Source organism: Plasmodium gaboni, chromosome 11 (genome assembly GCF_001602025.1).
Source record: "Plasmodium gaboni strain SY75 chromosome 11, whole genome shotgun sequence".
Lineage (NCBI taxonomy): Eukaryota > Apicomplexa > Aconoidasida > Haemosporida > Plasmodiidae > Plasmodium > Plasmodium gaboni.
This window is the reverse complement of record NC_031491.1, coordinates 1,448,188-1,475,316: the sequence shown is the minus strand read 5'-3', so window position 1 is coordinate 1,475,316 and position 27,129 is coordinate 1,448,188. Positions and strand designations below refer to the sequence as shown.

Here is a 27,129-nt window from a genome sequence, read left to right as displayed (position 1 = left end):
ATTTTATTATTATATTATTATTATATTATTATTATTTTATTATTATTTTATTATTATTTCATGATTATATTATGATTATTTTATGATTATTTTATTATTTTTTTTTATTTTTTAAATAAAATTTTTTGAAAAAATACGGAAGATTAATCATTGTTCCACAAAAATATATAATTAAACAAGACATGTAGTATATAAAAGAATAAATAATTTTGTTTACAAAAAAAGGAAAAATAAAATTATATATTTTGAAGTTATTTATTTTTATATATGTATTATAAATAAATATTTCCTTTCCAATGTCTACATTTTTTAATTTTATAAAAGTGTATAAATATATGAATATGAAATTATTTATTTTGTTTTTTCTTTACGACGCTAAATCAATAACTGAGTTGTAGTGTTTTCCTAATAAATTAAAAAAATAAATAAATAAATAAATATATATATATATATATATATATATAATGAGAATAAAAAAATAAGAAATGATAGCCACATATAAACAAATATTTATCATCATATCTTTATTTTGACATGCTGATCATTATACTTACCTAGGGCATATAATTTATGATGAAAACATAAGAATAATTCCTCTTCGCAATCTTCTTCCTAAGATAAATATTACACACAATCAAAAATGTTTACAAATAAAATAACAAGTATATATATATATATATATATATATATATATATATATATATATATATATATATATATATATTTATATATTTATTTATTTATTTATTTATTTATTTATTTATGTACTTACATATGATATGTTCATATTCACATCATAAACCGTAATTTTTTTCTTCAGAATACTTGATAAGGCCTTTATTTCAATTTCGCTTCTATAAAATAAAAACAACAGATACATTCAAATGAATATATATATATATATATATATATATATATATATATATATATATATTTATTTATATATCTTAATATACATATAATATATTATAATATTCATAATAATACAAAGAATGTTATATGATCAAAAAAAATATTTCAGAAATGCATTATGATTTCCTTTTCTCACCCATATACACCATTAATTATATCCTCACAATATTTGAAATAGAAATCTGACAAAGAAATAAAAAAATATATATACATATATACATAAATTTTTATAAATTTATGTGACAATATTACACGAGCGAATATGCTTATATAATATTTATTCCTCCTTTTCATCTTAACGTTTCATATATATATGTACATATATTTTACCTTTGTCTTCATCATCATTTGAGTCATATATAAAATTGATGAATAATTCTTTATTCTGTAATAAATATATGGAAGTAATAAATCTTAAAATATCACTACTCAAATCATTTGGATTTATATTATTAAATATATTAAAATTAAAAAAATTTGTATTTATATAATCTTTTAAATTAATATTATTTAAAGAAAAATGTTCTTTATTAATAAGTTTTAAAAAATCTGTTATTGTATATTCATAAGTATGTATTCTATATTTAAGCTGATGTATTATTGATTCATATAAGCAATTACCATCTGGTGCAATAGAATAAATAGTTTTATTTAATTTTTTTAGATTCAAAGATAATTCTTCATATTCTTTCTCTCCTTCTTTATTTCTTGATTTTTCAATTTGCTCTTCTTCATATTCTCTATGTTCCATTTTTTTTCTATTCCTTAATGCTTTCTTTGATATTACATTCATTTGATATAAATTATTTGTATAAAAAGCCTCATCCTTATTATTATCATCATTATTATAATTCTCTTCTACACCTTTTTTATCATCTTCTTTATTATATAACTCATTCAGTTTGTTTAATTTTTCTTCTAAATTCAATAATGTCTCACTCTTTTTATTTTTGTTACTACTTTTTTTCATCTCTTTTTTTATTTCCTCAGTTAATTTTTTTAGTCTCCTTTTGTATTCGTGGTAACTTATGCGCCCTTCCTCTTCCATGCTTATTGGAAATGTCAGAGAAAATTAAAAAAAACAAAAAAAAAAAAAAAAAAAAATATACATAAATAAATAAATATATATATATATATATATTTGTTTTATTTTGATAAACTAAAAAAGGGGAAGAGTTGAGCCAGTATTCATAAATGTTAAGTATAAATACATATTTATTGTATAAATAACATAATCAATACGATATTTTTTTTTTCATGTCATAAAAATTATATATATATATATATAAATAATTAGATAACTATAATAAATGTTAATACACATATATATTATTATTTATTTTTTTTTTTTTTTTTTTTTTCCTTTGTTGGTTTTATATCTACCATTTTTTAAAAATTCTACCTAGTTCTTTGAAGAACGGTATATTTTTAAAGGATATAGGTATATAAATATATATATATATATATATATATATATATAAAACGAGTAATAAAAATATAATCAAAAAGAATAAATGTAATATATATATTAAATAATATATAAATATAATAATATATATATATATATATATATATATATATATGTATATATTATTTCCTAGATAAGTATTTTTATATATTCCTTATATTTTATATACTTCCCAAAAGGGGAACAAAAAAAAAAAAAAAAAAAAATTTAATAATAATATAAAAATGATATTATATATATCATTATATATTTCCTTTTTCATTTCTATTTTTATTTATATATAAATTTTATTTTTTTTTTTTATATTCTTTACTTTCAACCCAATGAGCAGGTGTTATTATATCTAGTGGCACCTTTAAAATTTTTTTTTTAGATGAACAAAAAAAAGGAGATAATACACTGTGGGGTCAACATATAATATATATATATATATATATATATATATATATATATATATATATATATATATATATTTATTTATTTATTTATTTATTATTTTTTTTTTTGAAATATGGTTATTCGATTTTTCCTGTTTGTCATTACACTGTTAGGCTTATGTATAAATATGGTGTGTTGCAATTACAAATATTCAGTTATATTACCTACTTACAATGAAAAAGAAAACCTACCATATCTAATTTATATGATAATTGATGAATTAAATAAACATGAAATTAAATTTGAAATAATTGTAATAGATGATAATAGTCAAGACGGAACTGCAGATGTATACAAAAAATTACAAGAAATTTTTAAGGATGAAGAATTATTACTAATACAAAGAAAAGGAAAATTAGGTTTAGGGTCTGCATATATGGAAGGTTTAAAAAAAGTAACAGGTGATTTTGTTATAATAATGGATGCTGATTTATCACATCATCCTAAATATATTTATAATTTTATTAAAAAACAAAAAGAAAATAATTGTGATATAGTTACAGGTACAAGATATAATAAACAAGGTGGAATATCAGGATGGTCATTTAATAGAATTATAATAAGTAGAGTAGCAAATTTTTTAGCTCAGTTCTTATTATTTATTAATCTATCAGATTTAACTGGGTCTTTTAGATTATATAAAACGAATGTATTGAAGGAACTTATGCAATCTATTAATAATACAGGTTATGTTTTTCAAATGGAAGTTATTGTAAGAGCATATAAAATGCAAAAATCTATAGAAGAAGTTGGTTATGTTTTTGTTGATAGATTATTTGGAAAATCAAAACTTGAAACTACAGATATTTTACAATATTTATTAGGTCTATTGAAGTTATTCTGGTCAATATAAACAAAAAAAAAAAAATAATAATAATATAATAAACATATGGATGTGTTATGTATATATTAATAAGTTATATAATATATATATATATTACATTCATGTGTGATGGGGCATTTAATATTTTTTTAAATATTCACATTTTTGTTTATCTTTTTTTTTGAAATCCTTTATATCTCAATATAATAATGGGTCGTTCCTTTATTCAAATAATTACAAATGTATATATTTATTAACTTATAAACAGAGAAATATATATATATATATATATATATTTATATATATTATATATATATTTATATATATATTACCTTAAGATAATTATCCACGAAGTAACTGTCCTTTGTGTGATTAATATATTTAAATCTATTTTTCATTAAAAAAACTAAAATATGAAGAAAAAGAAAAAAAAAAAAATAGAATGTTCAAGTGAATTATTAAAAAATCGGATGAGCATTATTTATTTTAAATTGCTTTTTTCTATAAGAAATACTTTTCTCCTCCCTACAAAAAAAGAAACAAGTAAAAAGAAATTAAATAATTAAAAAAACAGAAATTTTTCCTATAAGAATATTACATTTCTTTTTAATATCATTTTACCTGTTTGAATAGTTTATATCTTTATCTAGATTTGAATGAGAAAAAAAGAAAAAAAAAGATGTTCACATTTAATCATATTAAACACATATGATCTTCCTCTCTTCATTTATTCATACAATACTTTTTTTTTTTTTTTTTTTTTTCATAAAGTAGAAAAAAAAATATACCTTGTAAATTCTGAATATTTAGCTGTATCTATTAAAATATATTTCATTTTATTTTATTTTTTTGATAATAATGTGTTTATATATATGTATTCATAAAACAAAAAAAATATAAAAAATAATATATGTTCAAAACCTGATTTTTAGAATATTCGTTTTTATTTTTAAGAACATTTGATTTAACTATTTCGCTGGCGTACCCCCCTCTTCCTTCTATAATTAAGTGTAAAAAAAAAAAATTATTATGCATATAAATGAATTTTAAATATATATATATATATATATATATATATTTATTATTATGTGTCCATTTAATTTTATATTATTATTTTACTAGCTTTAATATCGGGGTATGAAAATACAAAATTTGATGGTCCCTGTCCCAGACCATAATTTTTGAGGGTCAATAACTTATTTTTATTTTTTACAATATCACTGAAATGTTATATAATCCAATATATTAACCACATAAATAAATAAATAAATATATATATATATATATATATTTTTATTATTGTATATCCTTTTTTTTCACACGTGTAATTTTTTTCAGGGTCCAAATATATATCTCCATAATTAAGTATTTCTTCATTATCTTTTATAACATTCAGAAAGTAAAAACGAAATGATTTTTTAAATATTATAAGATGATCATGTTATGATATATTTATTTTATTAAATTACCTTCTATATTGTTTCCTCCTGATATATTAAATAATATCATATATATATATATATATATATGTATAAGTATTTATTTATTTATATTTATTTTTCAGTACTCAATTCATTCTTATAGTTTTTTTTCCTCTCTTCTAGCAACATCGTTTTGGTTACAACATTTTGAGATATTCTATACTTTATCGTATTGTCATCAACTATATATATATATATATATATATGTATGTATGTTGATATAGTTATATATATTAATCTTTCTTTTTCTCTTATATTCCTTGTTACCATATTTATTATTTAACACGTCTTTTATGTCTCTTGTTTGTTCAGGAATTTTTACAACCGTATCAATAAGAAATGGAAATCTTTTTTCATAGCTGTTAAAATTAGTAGACATATCTTCTTTCAATTTATTCTTTAAAAAAAAAATGAACAAGAAAAATATATATTTGTTTTATATATTTTATTTGTTTTTATTTTAAAATATTATTATATATATATTTTATTCCAAATACTTTTCTTTCAGTTAGAACATCTCCCTGTGTTCTTGTATCTTAAGAGGAATATGACAAGTAAATGAATAAATATAAATAAATTATTTAAAAATAAAATAACACATATATATGAAATATGAATGAATTCTCTTTACTCATATGAGGAAGGTGCGTTAGTATATCCTTCATATTGTACCTCTTTTTTACTATAAATGGTTCGAAAAAAAAAGGAATAAATGTAACAATAATAATAACAATAATAATATAGTATTCTTACTTATAAATTGAACGTCGTCATTTTTATTTATTTCTATTTTTTCATCATCCCTTTTATCATTTAGGAATGTAAATTTCAGGAGATCTTTTTTCTCCTCATAATTGTTATAGTATGGTATTTTTCTCACATACTCTCCCATTTTATTCTTACATAAATAAATAAATATATATATAAATATATATATATATATATATATAATTGTAGGAATAAAATTAATGTTATTATCTATATATATAAGTTTATCTATTTAATATATATATATATATATGTAGTATAACATTTATCATATATATATTTTTTTAACAATTTATTGTTATCTTTATAAAATGTTTATAAAAGACAAATAAAAATAAAAAATATTATACTATATTATAATATAATGTAATATAATAAAGATCATGTGTGTACATATATATTATTCATAATTATATACTATTTATTTAATAGATAAAAATTAAAAAAATAAAAAAATACATATAGTACAACAATAATATGGAATTAACATGTTTGTGACAAAAAATGTAAAATTATATATAAGAAAAAGAAGAAAAAAAAAAATAAAATAAATAAGACAATATTCTTATGTTAATTTTTTTTTTTTTTTTTTTTTTTTTTTTTTTTTTTTTTTTATTAATTGTTCATAATTTCTATTGCTAATTGCTTATTTATATATACATCATATGAATTATTTTTTCTCAACTTTTTAGATCTTTTATCAATTTTAATATTTTCATATGAACTGAAATTTAATAATTTGAAAATATTTTCTTCACTTGAAGAATAATTATTTGTAGAACATGTATTGTCTTCTAAATTTATATTATCATGATTTTTGTTTTTAGTATAATTATATTTTTTTTGTAGTACTTTTTTTACTTCCTCATCTTCTTCAAAATGATCTATTTGATCACTTATATTGTCACTTATATTATCACTCGTATGATTACTCATAGGTTCACTTATATTGTAACTTACAGAGTCGCTCATTTCATCTTCTGCTTCTCTATCAAATTGTCCAATTTCATATATACCCTTGTCATTTTGTACGTGTGTTATTTTTATAGTCTTTAATATATTATTATCATTATAAAAGAATATATTTTTTATATCTCTATAGATACTTACCATATTTTTCATACCCAACACAACATCCTAAAAAATAAAATAAATAATATATATATATATATATATATATATATTTGGCACATCTTCCATCCATTTTAAAATTTTTGATTTATATATCATTTGTAGATTGTTCTACATTTTTAAAGTCATAAGACTTCATATTATTTACCTTGAAGAGAATTACAGAATCGTTATTTTTTAGCTTAATACATAAATATGGACATATTTCGAACATGTAAATGGCCTACGAAATAATATATATATATATATATTAATATATGTGACAGTTTTTTTTTTTTAATGTCCTTAAATTTTTATTACTTCATTAAGGAAAATATTCTGTATCTCATTTTTACATATAAATTTTGTATAGTTTTCAAATGAATCTTTTTTATCAATTTGTATACCAATATTTTTTAATAAAAGTAATTTTTCTGAACAAATAAAAAATAAAATAAAATAAAATAAACATTATATGTGTAAATATATAAAATAGGATATATATATATATATATATATATATATATATAATAGTACATGTATTTTCCTAATTGTATTTCTTAAACATGTATATACCAGTAAAAATATTGTTATAATATACTATGATACAAGATATATATATGATAAAAAGAAATATATGAAATTCGTTGACACTTAAATATCCTCTAATATAACCCTACATAAAATAAAGAATAAACACCACCATTAATATATACATATATATATATATATATATATATATATAATGTGCACATATTTATATTTATAAGTTCTCTCTTAATATTATCATCATGTGAACATTTAACTATTGTTAGTTATTTTAAGGTTGACATGATAATAAAGAAGTGTATTATAAAATATTTGCCTACCAGATAAAAGTAATACAAAACAAATAAAGAAAAGATTATTATAACAAATAAAAAGAACATTCGATTTTTCTTTTTTTCATATATATATTCAATACCATACACATGTTCATATCTTCTTATTTCATTTTTAATATGATACTTGACACCCTTTGTTTCTTCATTTTTTATATCATTTTTTATATCATCTTTTACATCATTTTTTATATCATCTTTTATATCATTTTTTATATCATCTTTTATATCATTTTTTATATCATCTTTTACATCATTTTTCATTTTTTTTTTTTTTTTTTTTTTTTTTTTTTTTTTTTTTTTAATTAAAATTTTTTTTTTTTTTTTTTTTTTTTTTTTTAATACACTTTTCACTATTTTTATTTTCTATTATATTTTACCATTATCATTAACAAAAAAAAAAAAAAAAAAAAAAAAAAAAAAAACACTCAATAAATAAAAATAAATAAGTACAACTTTTTTCTTAAATTATAAATAGGTCATTTAAGTTGCTTTTGACTTATTTTTTCTTTTATTTTTGTATTCTTACAAATTAATGTTATATATATATATATATATATATATATATACATTTAAGGGTGTATTATAAAAAATATTCATAATATATTTAAAATAATATACATATAACTAAATAAAAAAAATATATATAATTATATATACATTGTGTATATTAAATAAACACATAATGATATTATTATCACAAAAATTACGAAATAAAATTATTAAAAATTTCGAAGCCCTTTTCCTTTTTTAATTTAAAATATAAAAAAAAAAAAAAAAAAAAAAAAATTAATGGAAATACAAATAAAAATATATTATCCGTGTAATATATACTTCATTTTTAATGTAAGATATATTCTAAAATATATATGTATGATCATATATTAAAAAAAGAAATAGTAATAATATAAAAATAAATGTGTTTTTAAAAAAAAATCATATAATATATATAATATATATAATATATTTTTATTTTTATTTCATTAATTTAAATTAAAAGAAAATTGTTTTTTATTATAACCATTTCAGTCTACTCAATGGAAAACATAAAAAATATATAATACATGTAAAATAAATAAAGATATACACACATATATATGTTTGTATATGTTTTAAATGTCCGTATATTTTTTATAATATTCATGATATATTTTTGTAACGTAAATGATTATTCCTTTGGATATTATATATATATATATTGTTGTATTTATGAATATATAAAGGTGTAATTTATTTTAATTTTTTTTTTTTTTTTTTGTGAACATATGTTTGGGATATGTTTTTCAATTTGTTAAATCGAATAAATATATTTAATTTTGACTTGTCATATATTATATTCATATATATATATTTTTTTTCTTTTTTTTCTTTTTTTTCTTTTTTTTTGTTTTTTTTTCGAAATGGTAAAAAAGGACAATGAAAAAAATATTACCCAAGAAAGTAAAGAAAAGGACAAAGCTAAAAATACAAATGAGAAAGGAGACCCTTTAATAAAATTAAAAGAAGAAAGAGAAAAATTAATCCAATGGTCAAAAAAATTAAAAAATAATAATTGTTCATTTGTAAGCTGTGATAAAATTGATACTGAGAAAAGTGAAAAAGTTTATTCTAGTAATGATGATTATTATGATGAAAAAAATAAAATAACTGATAATAAGAGGGATAATAATAATAATAATAATAATATGAACAATAATTATCACAATAATAATAGTAAAAATAGAAAGAAAGGAATTCATTTAAACAACTTCTCATATAATAACCTATCAGATCAGAAACAAAATGATATCGATCATATAGTATATGAATCAAGGCAAAAAAATAAAAATACTAATTATGATAATAATATTGTTCATGAAGAAAGTGTTAATGATAATTATAATATAAATAAAATAAGAAGAAATAAAAAAAAAGATAAAAATTATAATTCGCAAAATAATTCGTGTGAAAATAATTCTTCTGAAAGTAATAATCACTATTATATATTTACAAATCGTTCGAATGAGAAAGATATTTTAAATAATATGTTTAAAAGTACAAATAATCAAAAATATGAGTCCAATTTAAGTTATCTACATAGTGATGATGAAATATTTATGGATCACTCTTTTGATGAGAACAAATCAAAAACAAAAAATAAAATAAAAATAAATAATAGAAACAATAATAATAATAATAATAATGAGAAGGAGAAGGAGAAGGAGGAGGAGGAGCAGGAGCAGGACGACGATGATAATATGATGATGAAACCAAATATTTATCATTCAAGTAATGATAATTTTTTTAATATGAATGAAATGGATAATTCGTCAAATATTTTAAAAGAAAAGAATCATAATTTTATAGATAATAATAATAATTATAATAATAAAATATTAAACGATATATATTTAAAAAATAACTCTGATATTATTATAAGAGAACCATTCTTTAAAACATCTAAATATGGAACACTAAAAGAAAAAAAGGAAAATTTTGATGAACAATTAAAGGGAATATCAAATGAAAAGAATATAAAAAATATCTCTTTAGATAATAAAAAAAAAATTAAACTAACTAAAAAAAAAAAGAAACAATCAATCAATTTTAATAGTAATAATAAACATGATATTTCTAATATATATGATCAAAATAATATATCTAATAATCCATATAATATTATATATGGCTCATCCATACAACATTTAGATATTTCTTCTAATGTTAATAAATTATCCAATGAAAGTGTAAAAACATATTTACCCACAGGTTCGTTTGTTAATTCTAAAGATAATTCTACATGTACAACCATATTATCTAATAATGATATGAACACAAATGATAATAATTTAATAAATAGTGGAACTAAACTAAAAAATATACAAACTAAAAAAATGATTAACTTATTAGAAAACAAAGTACGAACATTAGAAAGTAAAAAACATAATTTAAATGATAAAATGAAAGACCTACATGATAATGCTTATATGTTAATCGAATCAAAGGAAAAAGACAATTTAACCATACAACATTATGAAACCTTAATAAAAAATCTAGAGAGCAAATATAATAAATTATTTAATATGTATCAAGAATTAGATGAACATCGTATATCATATGTTGACGCTTATAGAGAAAAACAAACCAAAATAGAAAACCTATGTGCAATTCTACAAATTAAAAGTGAAGAAAATCTTAAACTAACACAAGAAATTAATATTATTAATAAAAAAAATGAACAGTTACAAGGTCAAATTTATGAATATATCAAAGATGTTGAAGATAAAGAAACCGATTTAAATAAAAAAAAAGAAGAATGTGTTATTTTAAAAAATAATCTAGAAACACTTAAAATAGAAAAAGATGATTTTAAAAAACAATTAGAAGAAAAAACAAAACAATATGATGATCTAGAAAATAATATGAAAATTATAAAAGAACAAAATGAACATATCAAAAATAAATTTCAATCCATGGGCAAAAGTAATGATCATACAAATAATTTCTTTATACCTAAAATTGATAATCTAATATATATATTAAATAAAATGTTACAAGTATTTAAATTAAATGAACAAAATATACTAGATTATGCAACCTTCTTTAAACAAAATGCAACTATTATAGAAGAAAAATTATTAAATAATGATAATATTTGTAATGATATTATACAACTTATTGATAAAAATTTAGTCAACCCTATTATTAATGTAGTAAATCAAAGAGACCAACAATATATACAGCAACAAAAAGAATTAAAAATGAAATTTGATGATGATCTTTTAAAAATATATGAAAAAAATATAAACAACGTAGAATTGGCAAACAAACATATAGAAGATTTAAAAAATTTATTAAAATCTATAACTATTAAAAATGATCGAATAAAGCAAAAAGCTTTATTACTTTCATATGGCCAAGGAAGATTAAATCAAAAACCATTATTAAAAGAAATTAAAAATATGAATACTGGAACTTTATTATTTAAATGTAAATATAATAGATATTCTCATAAACCTGTACAAATATATATGAAAATTGTAGACAATAAATATATTACCTGGACAAAAAATCTGACAGGCAAAAAGGGATTTAAAAAAAGGAAGCTCATAGACATTCAGGTATAACAAAAATAGACATGTATATTAATGCTCCCATAAAAATTAATGCTACTTCATAAGAATGCAAATTATACTACAAATAAATAAATAAATAAATAAATATATAAATATATATATATATATATATATATATATATATATATATATATATATATATAATATGTGTGTGTTTATTTATTTGTTCATTATTTTTATTTATTTATTTTTTGTTTTTTTTTTCTTTTTTTTTTTTGTCTTATCATATTATCTCCTTTTACCTTTTAGGATGTCATAAATGTGGACTATGGGCTTAATAGCAGACCCGTTTACTGGCTCATCGAAAAGCAAAATCAAAAAAAATTGCAAAAGAAAAAAATAAATTCAAATCAGTTTTATGAAAACAATCCTTATAAGTTAAATCCATATAATTGCTTTACAATATACACAAAGGAGAGAACTTATGATTTTTTCTCAGATGATGACGAAGTTGTAGCTTCTTGGGTAATTGGACTTGGCCTCTTATCTTATCCATATAATAAAAGTCCAAGTATACAATCAAGATCAGAATTTATAATTAAGAGAGTTCAATTAAAATTGAAATTATATTGTATTAAAAATAATATCAACTATGTTAAATTGTGGAAAAATGCTATTAAAAAAACACAACAACAAATGGAAGTATAACATATGGGGGAATAAATAAATCATATTACCTACACATTTGTAAAAGAAATATAAAAATATATATATGTGTATATGTATATGTGTATATATTTTCTACATGATATTACAACACATACATTTTTTTTATTTTAAATTTATATTATATATATATATATATATATATTTATATTTTTATGTTTGGATAAAAAAAGTTGATACTGTTTTCGTGCATTATGGATATAAAATTATATATATATATATATATATTTTATTTTTTATTTCTTTTTTTTGCTTTTTGATTAAAGTTGATTTTCTTCTTTTTTTTTTTTTTTTTTTTTCATATACGCCGTATGATCAATATAATCCGTAAAGATGTAGTTTTAAGAAATAAGATACTCCCACATTTTAACAAAAATATAAAAAAAAAAGAAAAAAAAAAAAAAAAAAAGTGTATATGTATATATATATATATATATATATATATATATATATATGTATGTATGTATTTTCCTTTGTGTTATTTATAAAAAAATATATTTTCACCTTTCCTGCTCAAAATATATATATTTTTTTTTTTATGAACTCATAAGAAACATATTTCAATTCTTATGTTAACACATATGTAAATAATTTCATCATTATTAATAAAAAGAATTATAATTTTTAACATATACACAAAAAGCAAATACGTATTTATAAATAAATTTATTTAATTCCGTGTATTTTCTATTCAGTATTCTTTTCTTTTTTTTTTTTTTTTTAATATTTTTCAAAAAAATATTTCTATTTTAATGACACTATATAAAGGAATAAAAAAAATAAAAATATTAAAATATATGTTCAATGCTACATATATATATATATATATATATATATTAAGTTGATATATTTTACATATAAAAATTTTATATAATAAATTTATATATATTTATTTTAACGTTTTAGTAATTTATATATTTTATTATCCACAATTAGTATGATATCAATATGAATATAAATATTTTTTAAAATAGAAAATTAAATACACATTTTTTTATTTATATAAATGTATTTCATTGCACTATAATTCTTTTTTATTACTTGTATTTTTTTCACAAATATATATATATATATATATATATATATATTTATATATTTTATATAAAAATGGGATTTCATATACAACGATATATTGCTATGATGGGCAGAGGAATAAATCCCAGAACATGGAAAAAATTATGGGTTGATTGTAAAAATAAACAAATAATACATATATACAATGATATAGCTGAATTTACGAATAATCAAATAGCTCAAGTTGTACGAGTGTAAGTTGAAAAGAGCGGAAAAAAAAATATATATTATGTATATATATATATATATATATATATGTTCATATATATATCATCAATTATACATACACATATTCTCCCTTTAGGTACCAGTACAGATATTGGTGGTGGGCTAACCCTTTTGGTATGGGATTAATTTTTTACCTTGTATATAAAGCATGGTATATGATTTATATGAATCATAAACAAAGGAAAGTTGCACAAGTAGTTGCTTCTGCTTATGGACAAGGAGGGCAGTGGCTTAATCCAGTACCCAAATAAAATTTATAGAAACATAAGAAATAGAAATCTAATAATGTTTATATTATATGCATTTAAATGAATTTTCGGACAAAAATAAAAAAATATATTTATCATTCATTATTTGATATATATATTTTTTTTTATTTATTTAAATTATTATTTGTTTTAATTTTAATTCAAAATTTTTATTCATCATTTAATAGCAATGTGTATATTTGTATATATATATATATATATATTTATATTTTTTTTTGTATATTTTTCTTTTCTTTTTTTATCTATAACAACATGGAACAATCCATAAATACATAATATATATTTTATTTAAAGTTATATACTAAAATAGTTGGTTCAATAAAAATGTCATATAAATATTTAGTTAAATAAAAAAAAAAAAAAAAAAAAAAAAAAAAAATATTATACTTTCATGTATATATATATATATATATATATATATATATGTATGTGTCAATAAATTGATACTTGTTATATTTAAATATATCATATATATATATATATATATATATATATACCTTGTTATGTTAACTTATTTGCATTTTATATCAGAGGTCCATTATTAGAAGGCTTGTGATCACCTCTTATGTACATTTTTCCAGATTCATCATAAAATAATTTATTATTATAAATAAAATTATTATTAGGTATATAATTAGTATTCATATTATAATTAATTGGATGTTGTTGTATATTAGGGTTCACTGGAAGTATGCATATATTATTCAGTTTATCATTTTGAAGATTGCCATATTGTGATTTATTTAATGTAGAAATATCCATGGGAATATTTCTATATTTATTTAGATAATCAAAAGTATTCATTTTGTTATTATTATATTCATCATTATTCATTTGATTATATAATATATTATTATTATTATAAATATTATTGTTGTTGTTATGTGTGTGACCTATATTTGCAGTAGTAAGAGATTTATTATATAATATTCTTTTTATATTTTCATTATTTACCATATTAGGATTATAAAATAAATTATTATAATTTCCTTGTTCTCCCAACATTATTTGATTACCTTGAGAATTATATATATTCATTTTATTTTTTTCATTAAACTTATTTGTATATATCATATGTTTATCATTTATTGTATTTGAAATATTTGGCATTGTAATACTATGCACCATATAGTTATTTGTTTTTATACCATTCATTGTATATATATTATTACAATTTTGTATACCGTTTTCCACTGTTTCGTTTTTATTATTTTCATTTGTATTCTCATCATCACTTATTATATTTAAAACGGGCTTCTTTAATACATTTTGTTCTTTAATATTATCTAAACTGCAAACGTTATGTATACTTGTATTATCAACAATATATTCTCTTTTTATATTATCAACAGATATATCATAATTGTTGTTATATATAGTATTATTTTGGTTTGTACTTATAATACTACTATTATTATCAATATTTTTCTTTTTTTTTATATATGTTGAAGTATTATTTTCATCAACGTTAAACTGATTAGGTATATCTATACTTTTATTTAAATTTTTATTTAATAATACATCCTGAGAATTAATTATATTTGTATTATTCTTCCCATTTATATTTTTTATATCATTTAATTTCTTGCTATATAAATTAATATTTTCCTCTTTAAAATGTGATCCTTTATACTTATCATCATTATAATTATCTATATTTTTATCTATCATAAAATTTTCTTTTTTTTTATCATATATTTTTTGAGAGGTGTACGAATTCTCAAATTGTATAGGTATCTCATCATTATTATTGATATAAATATTTTCTTTTGAACTATGCTCACTTTTGTTAATGCTATTATGAGAATTATTCCTATCCACATTATTCTTTTCATTTTGATTTATTTCATTCTTATCTTTCAATAGAACATTTAATTGATTGTTCAAATATTCATTTGCTTCATTTATTCCTACAACACCTTGTAAATATTTTCCTTCTATGTTATAGTTAACATTTGAATGATTTATATTATAATTCTTAGATTTCAAAGATTCACACTTAATATTATTATTATGATATATATTGTTAGAATGTTCATTGTTACTATCCTTATCATATGACTCATCTAATACTTTATTATTATTATTATTATGTATAATTATTTCATCTTTATAATATATACTATCCTTCTTATGTGTATAATTTTTATAATTACTTTTCTGATCATTTTTGTTTTGTTCTTCAATAATTTTAGAAATACAATTTTGTTTGAATTTTTTTGTATTTCCATCAGTTTTATATATATCACTGGATAATAATTTATTATATTTATTTTTGTTTATATTTTTTTCTTTATCAGAATGTATATTATTTTTATTTAAAGAAGTTATATTTTTGTCCTTCATAAATGAAATATCTTCATCATTATTTGAATTCCTTTGTAAATATTTATCTCTACTTAACTGATAATTATATATATTATTATTACTTTTAATATTATGTGAAGTATATATATGTTTAGTTTTATCATTTTGAATATCCAACGAATAGTTTTCTTTTATTAAATTCTTATTTTTTAATTGTTTGCCATAAATATTTTCTTTTTTTTTTTGTTCTTCAAATATATTTTCATCTTCATTACTATAAATTGTATTAACACACATATTATTTATGTCATTGTTTTTTATTTCATCTTCATTTATATTATATTGTGTACTAGCTTTATCTCCATAATTATACTGTTCTGTTGTATCAAAATTATTTTTTAAATTTATATCTTCTGATGAAATAAAATTATTATTCATTTCATTATTGTCATTTTTTCTTTGTATTTCTTGTCCTACATATTCATCTATATCATTCTCATTATTGTTATAAAATATCTCTACGTTGTCATGACCTTCATTTTTCTCACTAGCGCAACTATGTTTCTGTATCATTTTATTTTCTTTTAAACTATAACAATTTTTATATACTTTATCCTTTTCATTTATATCTCTATCTATATCTAAATCGCTTATATTTTTTATATATTTTTCATCATAATGATTTACAATTTTATTAATTGTATCTCCATCTATTTGTTGTGTAGAAGTATTTTTCATTTGATCAGAACATGATATAGATTGACTTGAAAAATAACTTTTTTTTTCTTCATTACTTTTATTTGAAGAGTATATATTTTTATTAATTTCATGTGTTTTTAAAATTTTATAACAACCATCCTTTTTTTTTATTACACTTTCTGATACATTTTCATATCTTTCTTGTGATGAATTTTTATCTTTACTATTATCAATATATCTTTCCTTTTTATAACTTGATTTGCTTCTACTATTATTTTTGCTTATATCATTTTTTTCCTTCTTCTGTTTATCGTTCTTAAAAAAAAATTTACTCTCTTCATCTGTTGATAAAAATGATTCATGATTAACACTTTTTTTATTTCTCTGATATTTCTTTTTTTTTTCTTCATAATTTGCATTATCTCTCAATATATTATGTTTCGCTTCTCTTGATTTACTCTCACTATATTTGTCCCTTTCAGATTTCTTATCATTATAAATTTTATTATTACTAATATTATTTCGATCATTTCTTATATTCTTCTTAATTTTATTTGTGAATTCATTATCACTTGATTTGGAATTTAAAATATTAGATTTTTTTTTTATCTTCGAATAAGAATATATATTTGAAGAATTATAAGGTTTATTATCTAAATGATCTTTTGTTCCTTCCATTTTTTTATTTAATATAATGTATTTATTTCTATTACTTATATATGGGTCTTTTACTTCATCCTCCTCTTTTGTATATTGGGATACTGATTTATTATTGTTACTATAGAGAGATATATCATCATCCACATGATCATATGTATATATATATTTATCATCATCCACATGATCATATGTATATATATATTTATCATCATATGTATATATATATTTATCATCATCTGTATATATATATTTATCATCATCAATATAATTATTCCTTTTTGTTTTTATTTTATCAAATATCTTTTCTTTTATACATTTTGATGAATTATAATTGTCAATATAGTCGTTTGTAGACTGGTTAAGATCCTTACCACATGTAATATCTTTACCCTTTCTTTTTGTTTCTTCACTTGTATTATTAGAATATAATTCACTATTAGTATCATCCTCACTATAATATGATTTATTATATATTATATTGCCAGACCTTTTATTATTTAATATATATTTTTTTTTTTTTATACCATTTGATATTTTAACTAATGGGTAATTTTCTTTTTTATACTTTAGGTTTGTATATTGTTTTAAATTATTTTTAAAATGTGATACATTTTGATGTGCTGAAATATTATTATATTGTGACATCTTTTTTTGCAATTCCATATTTTTATGTTTGGAATGATAATGATTAAAGTTATTATCTTCATGTAGCGTATATGAATTATTAGTACTAATAGTTGTATTTCCATCTGTATACTCATTTCTTTTTATTATTCTGCTATTATGCCTTTTATTATTATCATTCACACTATTTGAGTATTCGATTAGTTGCCTTTTTCCTTTAATATATGAATTTTCATCAAATGAAGATGTTAATGTATTATTAGTTTTATATAATATATCTTCATTTAAAGTGTGTTCATATAATTTATTATTATTTATTTCTAACTCCTTTTTATTAACATTAGGTTCATTATACCTTTGTATATCAAAATTGTTTTTTTTATTATTTTTTTCAATCTCTTTTGTTCTTTTTTCTCTTTTCTTAAATTTTTTATTTTCATATGTAGATATATATGATTGTCTAGGGTTTATTGTATTGCTCCTATTTAATTTAGAAAAGGATTTGTCTAAAGAGTTTTTGTTTTTTATATATTCTTTATCTTTTAAGACATTGTTATTTATATTTACGTATGATTTGCTTTTTTGTTTATCATATATATGAGAATAAGTATTGTTATCTAACATTATATTATTCACTTTATATTTTTCATATTTATTATTTTTATCATGTTTGAGATTTTCTAGTTTTATACTATCATCTGTATATTTTCTATCAAAACTTTTTGAATCATTTAATTCTTCTACTTGTGAATTAAACTTTTTATAATCAACGGATGAATTATTTCCATGATATATGTTATTGTCATCATGGAAAACATTACTATCATTATGTAGAATTCTCTTAGGTAAATTATGTACTTCTTTAATGTTTCTCAAAATTTCTGACGCATGAGAACTATTTGTTGTATATTTATTTTTTCTATTTTCATTTTGTATAACCTTAAAATTATCATGCAAATAATTTTGTGAATATTCATATAAATTTTTTTTTTTATTTTTATTTTTATGTATATCTATATTATTTCTACTACTATATTGTGTACTATTACTTTTATTTTTATTCTTCCTAATAATATTATTTCTTTGATCCTTCTTAATATTTTCTTCAGTAATTATATCCATATACTTTTTTTCCTTATTTTTATTATCATAAATATTAAATTCATTTATATATCTACTATTATTTGAAGAAACAAATTGTTTATCACTCCACAAATTAATTTCTGTTTTTTCTTTTTGCATTATCTTATCTCTTATACACTTTTGTTGTTTCTTTAATTTTTTATTAATTTCATTTTTGCCATCAGAAATAATTGTAATTGTTTTTAAAATTGGATACTTTACTTTTCTATTTAATGAGGTATCCAAATGATCATCATTCAAAGTATAAGAATCATTACGTAATTCATTCTTTGCATATGTATTATATTGTTTTTGCACAGTCTTATCCTTCTTATAATTTGAAGGATAATTCATATCCTTTATTTGTTCATAAGATTTATTATCCTTCTCATATAAATGTTTTTGCTCATTCTTCATTTTTTCATACTTTATATTATTATATGATGATATAATATTATTATTTGTCCTGTTTTTATTCATATGTCCTTGATAATATTTAATTTTTTTTTTTTTTTCCATTTGAGTTTTTTTTTTTGGTGATAAGGAATATTTAATCAATTTTGTATCATCATTTGAATTATTAATATTGCTGCTACTTCTACTACTACTACTACTAATAATAATACTCGTGCTACTATTATTATTGTTATTTTTTTTATTTACTTTATTATGTGACCGTTTAAAATTTCGATCTTCCTTATTTTCTCTTTTATAATTTTTTATATGATCCTCATCTCTACAACATATTGTATTATTGGAAAAGGTTTTTTTATTTATTAGTTTGTTTGGGAAATTATTTTCAATCTGAAATAATTGTTCAGACATATCTCTAGCTCTACATATATTTGAGTAACTACTATTATTAAACTCTTCATTAAATATATTATTGCTTTTATTACTCGAAGAAGGAGGATTATTCAATTGGAGGGAATTTTTTGAAGAATTGTTTTTTTCATTTTTATATTTAAAATAAATAGGATATTCTTCTAAATCATCACAACTTTTATTAAGGTTTGAATATTTTTTTGTATATGAAGAATTAGTGCAAATGGATTTATGTTTATCATTCGAATTATATAATTTTTTATTATTATATAAATTTTTTTTTGTTCTATTATCATTATTATTATTATTATGTAACAAATTATTTGGTCTACTTGTATCTACCTTAAAAGAATGATGTTCCTTATCACTATAATCAACATTATTATCCTTCTGATATTCCTTTTTATGATTTATATGATTTGTATTTTTTTTTAATGGAATAGATATATGTGTTCTTATTTTATTTGAATTATTATCATTATCTTTTATATTGTTTATACTATCATTCTTTTTAATATTTTTCTTCTTATTATTATAATGAATAAAAATTGTATTTTTATTTTTTTCTTCTTTTCTCAATTTTTTCTTATAATCATTAGAAGAATTATAATTTGATATTTTACTATTCTCACAATTAGAATAAGGATAGCTATTACCAACCATATTATTATTATTATTATGATATGTATTATGTGTATATCCATTTAATATATAATTCTCTCTTTGAAAATTTAAATGTTGTGGGTACATATTATTATACTTTGAAGCACTAGAACATATAGTATTTCTTCTTTTAATTTCTGGATATTTATATGTATCAAAAGTAGGAGTTTCATAAAAATTATTAAACATATTTTGATGACACGAATCAAAAATATTATCATTATAATTATGGTTATGCATCATATTATTCTTTATATTATTGTTCATAAGGTTAATAGGAACGTTTTCATTTCCTATATGCGAATTTCTTGAATCTATATAGAGAGAAGGATTTTTCATTGTATGTGCCCTATTATATACATAATATGGATTTACATTAGATATTTTTATGATGGCCTTATTTTTATTTTTTTCTTTTTCTAATATATTTAAACTTTTATATCTAACAAAAGGTTTAAGATTTACACCATTAAAATCACTTCGACGACATGTCTCGTGTGGTGTTCTACGTCTATAATATACATTATTAGTAGGTTCAACATTTAAATATTCATTCAATAAATATAATGATTTTAAATTATATGGTGTATCCCGATTGTTCTTCTTTTTCTTCTCATTATTTATATTATTTATTCTGTTTGTATATAACATATCTTCTGCTTTTTTTAACATATTTTTTATAAAAGAATTTTTCTGTTTTTTTTCACTTACATTTTGATTCATTTTATATCTAAAATTTTTCTTACAAAATGGCTCTCCTACAGACTTTTTTTTTTTTATTCTTACATTTATCTTATTAATTTCATTTTCATCTTTTTCTATAAATTCATCTCTCTTGAATTTTTTCTCAGTTGTATCATCAAATTGATGATGTTTTATATAGTCATAATTATTTTTAATGTCATCACTGGATGATGAATATAACGAACGATGTCTTAAACGAATTTTATTTTTTATGTCCTTCATAATTAACAATTAAAATAATTTATATTGTTATTTTTAAAATCTAGAGATATATTAATTTTTTTTTTTATAGAATAAAATTAGGGTTATAGAATTTTATTTTTTATGTCCTTCATAATTAACAATTAAAATAATTTATATTGTTATTTTTAAAATCTAGAGATATATTAATTTTTTTTTTATAGAATAAAATTAGGGTTATATAAAAAAAAAAAAAGAACAAATATACAATTATGACAATATATATATATATGAAATCAATTAAACCAAATGGTTCTTTTTCTCAAGAAAAAGACACAAAATATATATATATATATATTTCATTAAACAATTAATTTAAAAAAAAAATACAAACAATTTTTAAACATATATTAAACAAAAGGAAAAAAAAAAAAAAATTATATACAATAAATATGTTGTTATAGACAAATATCTATGTAACAACAATTAATTAAAAAAAAAAAATATATATGATTAACTTAAAAAAAAAAAAAGAATTCTTTTTATTTTTTTAATATATTAATTTACGTATTTCACTTATTTAAATATATGCACATGGAATTATATCTACAATGTATATATATAAAAAAAAAAAAAAAATTGGATATTTAGTGAACTTCAAAATAATAGTAGTTAAGTAAATTTATATAAATTATATTATATAACCAATATTATTATTTAAAATTTTTATTTGCTCTTTATTTTGTTTTAGTTGTTTTCTTAAATTGCAGTTTTCATCGCAATATAATAATATATATTAGACAGGATTTTTCTTTAATATCCTGCAACATTATTATATGAAAAAATTTTAAAAATTTTGAACTATGCTTGCTTATAAATAATACAACGTGAAATATAATGAAATGAGAATAAACCTTTTTAATTGTTAATATAATATCATTATATATAATGAACTTCCTGTCCATATATAAAAATAAAATATATACATATTTATATTATTTATTTTAAACAAATGAAGGAATTCAAAAATTAAGTTGTATCATTACATATATATATATATATATATATATTAATCATTATTATTCTTTTTATGCTTATTTTAACCATTTTTTTATTTACATTTTTTACCATTTATTTTATTATATTTTCTTTCTATATCAATTGGAAAAGTGTTCCACAAATTTTTATTTTTTTTTTTTCATGTAGACAATTATTATATAAATAGGATTAAGTAAATATTTACATTTAAATTATGTTATGTCATATTTTATTATTTATCAATAAAACCTTTTCAAAAGAACAGACGTGAATATATAAATCAACAGTTTTAATGAAACCATAGGAAGTTATATAATATATATTTATATATATTATATAATAATCCTTCGCTACAATTTAAAGAAGGGATTATCCTTTTTCTTTATTTTATAAAATACATATTAATATTTAATTAAGTTATAATTATTTAAACAATAATATAATTGCAACAAAAAAAAAAATAAAAATAAATATATTGATCTTTATCTACACTAAAACTTAAGACATATTAATAGGACACATTAATATTTTAATTAATATATAATTATACAAATGGTAAAAATATTACACATATATATATATATATATATATATATATATATTTATATTTATATAATATGGCCAAATTTTTTGTTAACTCTCAAATTAATACTTATCATGAAAATATTCATCATATTCCTTTTCTAACATATCACTTTCATTTATTTTATTATTTTTTAATTTGTTATATCGATAAATTTTAGAATTTGGTTTATTATTTTCAACATTTTTATAATTATATTCATAACCTTTTAATTTATAAGAATTATATTTATCATCCTTTTGACATGAATAATTTTCATCGTAAATTTTGGATGGTACTTTTTGATGTACTTCTTTCTGTTTATTATCATATGCATTTTCTTTATTTATATAATTAGATTTATATAAACTATTTGTATATGTATTATTATCACTGTTATTTGCATAAATTTTTTCTATATTATGATCCGAATGATCCTTTAATTTTTTTTGGCCATCATTTTTATTTTTATATATTTTTAATGTATTATGATTTTTATTATATGTACCATATTCATGATATTTATTATATTTTTGATAATTGGTTCCTTTTATTTTATGATGAATATTTTTAACATGATATGTTTTGTTTCTTTTTTGTTTATTTAATGAAACTTGACTACTTAAGGATGATATACTATATGATTTATTTTTTTTTGTATTTTGTTTTATTTCTTTATATTTCATAACATATTTTTTATCATAATATGATGATTCGTTGGAGGATTTCCTATTTTCATTATAGTTTGCATTTTTTTCATTGCTGTAATTCTTCTTGTGTGTTTTAATTTTCATTCTATATCTTTTGATCGGTTCCTTAATCATATATTTATTATTAATTTTTTCTTTATATGTATCATATAATTGTTCTTTTTTATGTTTATTATGTAAGGACCCATTTGATTTTATTGATTCACTTGTAATATGATATTTTCGTGATCCTTCTGAGTTACTTGAACAAATTTTATATTTCTTGACATTAATTAAATTTATATTCCTATCATTTTTTTTTTTCTTCTTTTTTCTATGTTTTTTTACACTTCTAATAAAATTAGATGTATTATGATTAATATTTCCATTTTTTTTATATCTGTCAAAAGTATTATTATTGAATTTAATATTTACTTGATTGTTATCCTTTATGGTATTCTCATTATTGTTATGATCCATATAAAAGTTTTTTTTTTTTTTTTTTATGTTATTATTTTTGTTTCTTTGTTGACATGTTATTATTACTCCTTTTGAATTATTTTGTTCATCATATTTATTTGATATTGTTGCTATAAGTCCACATGTATTATGTAAATTAGGAATATCATTTATATTTTTTGGCATATCAAAGTTCATTTCTTTTAGATTTAATGTCTTTATATTTTCTATATGTTTATGTTTGTTCAAATTTTTTTTATAATCATTAATAATATATGGAACATTGGATATTTTTATAATTGCATGTTGTCGATTTTTTTTTTTCTTTTCTTTTTCTTTTTTATATGACTGTATGAATCCTGTTATTGGTTTCAAATTTACCTTTTGAAAATCACTTACAGGATAGCTCTTATTATTTTTGTTTAATAAAGATTTATTTTTAAAATAATTTTTATCTGTTATTGGAATATAAAAATATTCATTACATAAATATTTATTTGAATATTTATTAAACGAATTTATTGATGATATATTTTTACAATATTTTCTATTTTCATAATATTTTTCTTTTATATTTTGTTTATACCTTTCAATCTTAGAAAACAATTTTAATGGATTTCCAAAGTTCCACCAACCTAATTTAATATGATAATTTTGTGTATCATAATTAATGCAAGGGATTTTTTTTACATTAGGTTTATTGATAACAGTTTTTATTGATATACATTTAATATCTTTATTTTTTTCATCCATATTTTTTTGAAATCTATGATGATTATTATATATTCCTTCATATTTAGAAGGTAATTCAAAACTATTTTTATTATTACCAATGTGAAGAGTATATCTATTTTTTTTTTTGTCACCACGAATAGGGTTTAAATAATCCTTATGACATTTTTCTATTCTTGAGGGATAAACATGTATGCCATGTTTATTATTATAACTATTGTTCCTACTATTATATCGCTTCTTTATATATTTTAAATTATTTTTATATTCTATATTATTATTATTATTTATAAAATTGTTACTATATTTATTGTGAAAACATTGTTCATTATTTGACATACCAATGTTGTCATAGTAAATATTTTTATTATGTATTACTTCAGGTCTTGTGTTATTATATTTATTTTTATAAATGTGATGATAAGAATCTAATGGTGTATTCACATATAATTTTTTATTTATATGTTGAGGATATTTCTCTTCCCCATATATATAATTTCTATATTTTGAGGAGTACATTTTTTTCTTTCTTTTTTTTTTGAAAGGAATAAAGACAAAATGTGTTATATATGTTTATGTACTTAATAACTCATTAATTTTAAAATATAAATATGAACTATTAACAATTTAAAGAAAAAATAAAAAAAAATTAGTAGACATATGGAAATGATACCTTAAAAGTTTTATTTATTATATATATATATATATATATATATATATATATATGTGTTTTTATTTTTTAATTTTTTTTTTGCGCAGACAACTGTGGAAAAAAACGGTATGCATTTTATTATATATTTATTCATATATCTTATGATAAGAAAAAAAAAATATATGTATATTTGATCTTTTTAAAGATTTAATATTTATACTTTTAAATCCTTTTTAATATAAAAAACTATTTAATATTTACAAAAATGAAGGATTAGAGAAGAGTTTCTTTGTTCTTTTATAAATAATTTTACTCTTATATGAAGGAATAAATAAATAAATATATATATATAATATATATATTCTTTTGTAAACCAGTTTGGGCATTGGAATATTATTTAATATATTTTGTGCAGAATATAATGATTGAGAAATATTAATATGAAGTAAGTTATTTTATTTAAAAGTTGTAATATCACACAACCTGTTATTTTTTTGTAATGACACAAAAGGTTATATATATATAATATTTAGGATTGGTAATAGTTTTATGTAAAAGGTATAAACAAATAAATTGAGTGTTCTTTAAATATATTAAGGAATGAAAATATGTTCTTATATATATATATATATATATATATATATATATATAATTATTAGATCAAGATAGATTTATTTTTTTTTTTTTTCTGTCACAATGGGTATAAAGAAAATAATTGGAACAAAATTTTTTTTTAGGTACACATTTTTAGCTCCAGTATCAATAAAAACGTATATTTAAAATATATACACGTAATCTTTTTCTTATTTTATGTTGTTTAAAATATTATACCTTTATATATATATATATTTATTTATATGTATATATGATTAACAAAATTACACATTTTTTTTTTTTTTTTTTTTTTTTTTTTTTTTTTTTTTTTTTTTTTTTTTTTTTT

General features: G+C 18.3%; 8 protein-coding genes across 8 annotated transcripts; 3 read left to right on the top strand and 5 right to left on the bottom strand.

The window, feature by feature from the left end:
- Positions 1–367: 367 nt before the first annotated feature.
- Positions 368–1,960, bottom strand: PGSY75_1141700 (hypothetical protein; the record flags this gene model as incomplete). Its single annotated transcript, XM_018786534.1, has 5 exons — positions 368–405; positions 555–612; positions 773–854; positions 1,049–1,094; positions 1,243–1,960. 5 exons carry the CDS (start codon positions 1,958–1,960, stop codon positions 368–370), a joined length of 942 nt encoding a protein of 313 aa, XP_018641329.1.
- Positions 1,961–2,891: 931 nt separating this feature from the next.
- Positions 2,892–3,671, top strand: PGSY75_1141600 (dolichol phosphate mannose synthase; the record flags this gene model as incomplete). The annotated part of the gene is made up of 1 exon (XM_018786533.1): positions 2,892–3,671. The coding sequence occupies one exon, from the start codon at positions 2,892–2,894 to the stop codon at positions 3,669–3,671; it is 780 nt and encodes a 259-aa protein (XP_018641328.1).
- A 139-nt stretch (positions 3,672–3,810) lies between these two features.
- On the bottom strand, positions 3,811–6,014 carry PGSY75_1141500 (hypothetical protein; the record flags this gene model as incomplete). Its single annotated transcript, XM_018786532.1, has 14 exons — positions 3,811–3,861; positions 3,974–4,047; positions 4,156–4,166; positions 4,263–4,287; positions 4,430–4,457; positions 4,563–4,639; positions 4,761–4,861; positions 4,964–5,021; positions 5,111–5,128; positions 5,209–5,304; positions 5,390–5,519; positions 5,620–5,657; positions 5,754–5,804; positions 5,876–6,014. 14 exons carry the CDS (start codon positions 6,012–6,014, stop codon positions 3,811–3,813), a joined length of 897 nt encoding a protein of 298 aa, XP_018641327.1.
- A 491-nt stretch (positions 6,015–6,505) lies between these two features.
- On the bottom strand, positions 6,506–8,145 carry PGSY75_1141400 (putative phosphatidylinositol N- acetylglucosaminyltransferase subunit H; the record flags this gene model as incomplete). The annotated part of the gene is made up of 5 exons (XM_018786531.1): positions 6,506–7,027; positions 7,170–7,244; positions 7,322–7,434; positions 7,577–7,676; positions 7,870–8,145. 5 exons carry the CDS (start codon positions 8,143–8,145, stop codon positions 6,506–6,508), a joined length of 1,086 nt encoding a protein of 361 aa, XP_018641326.1.
- Positions 8,146–9,281: 1,136 nt separating this feature from the next.
- PGSY75_1141300 (hypothetical protein) lies at positions 9,282–12,644 on the top strand (the record flags this gene model as incomplete). The annotated part of the gene is made up of 2 exons (XM_018786530.1): positions 9,282–11,981; positions 12,246–12,644. The coding sequence occupies 2 exons, from the start codon at positions 9,282–9,284 to the stop codon at positions 12,642–12,644; spliced, it is 3,099 nt and encodes a 1,032-aa protein (XP_018641325.1).
- Positions 12,645–13,769: 1,125 nt separating this feature from the next.
- On the top strand, positions 13,770–14,215 carry PGSY75_1141200 (hypothetical protein; the record flags this gene model as incomplete). Its single annotated transcript, XM_018786529.1, has 2 exons — positions 13,770–13,930; positions 14,041–14,215. 2 exons carry the CDS (start codon positions 13,770–13,772, stop codon positions 14,213–14,215), a joined length of 336 nt encoding a protein of 111 aa, XP_018641324.1.
- Positions 14,216–14,755: 540 nt separating this feature from the next.
- Positions 14,756–22,099, bottom strand: PGSY75_1141100 (hypothetical protein; the record flags this gene model as incomplete). Its single annotated transcript, XM_018786528.1, has 1 exon — positions 14,756–22,099. One exon carries the CDS (start codon positions 22,097–22,099, stop codon positions 14,756–14,758), a length of 7,344 nt encoding a protein of 2,447 aa, XP_018641323.1.
- A 1,641-nt stretch (positions 22,100–23,740) lies between these two features.
- On the bottom strand, positions 23,741–26,056 carry PGSY75_1141000 (hypothetical protein; the record flags this gene model as incomplete). The annotated part of the gene is made up of 1 exon (XM_018786527.1): positions 23,741–26,056. One exon carries the CDS (start codon positions 26,054–26,056, stop codon positions 23,741–23,743), a length of 2,316 nt encoding a protein of 771 aa, XP_018641322.1.
- Positions 26,057–27,129: the final 1,073 nt, after the last annotated feature.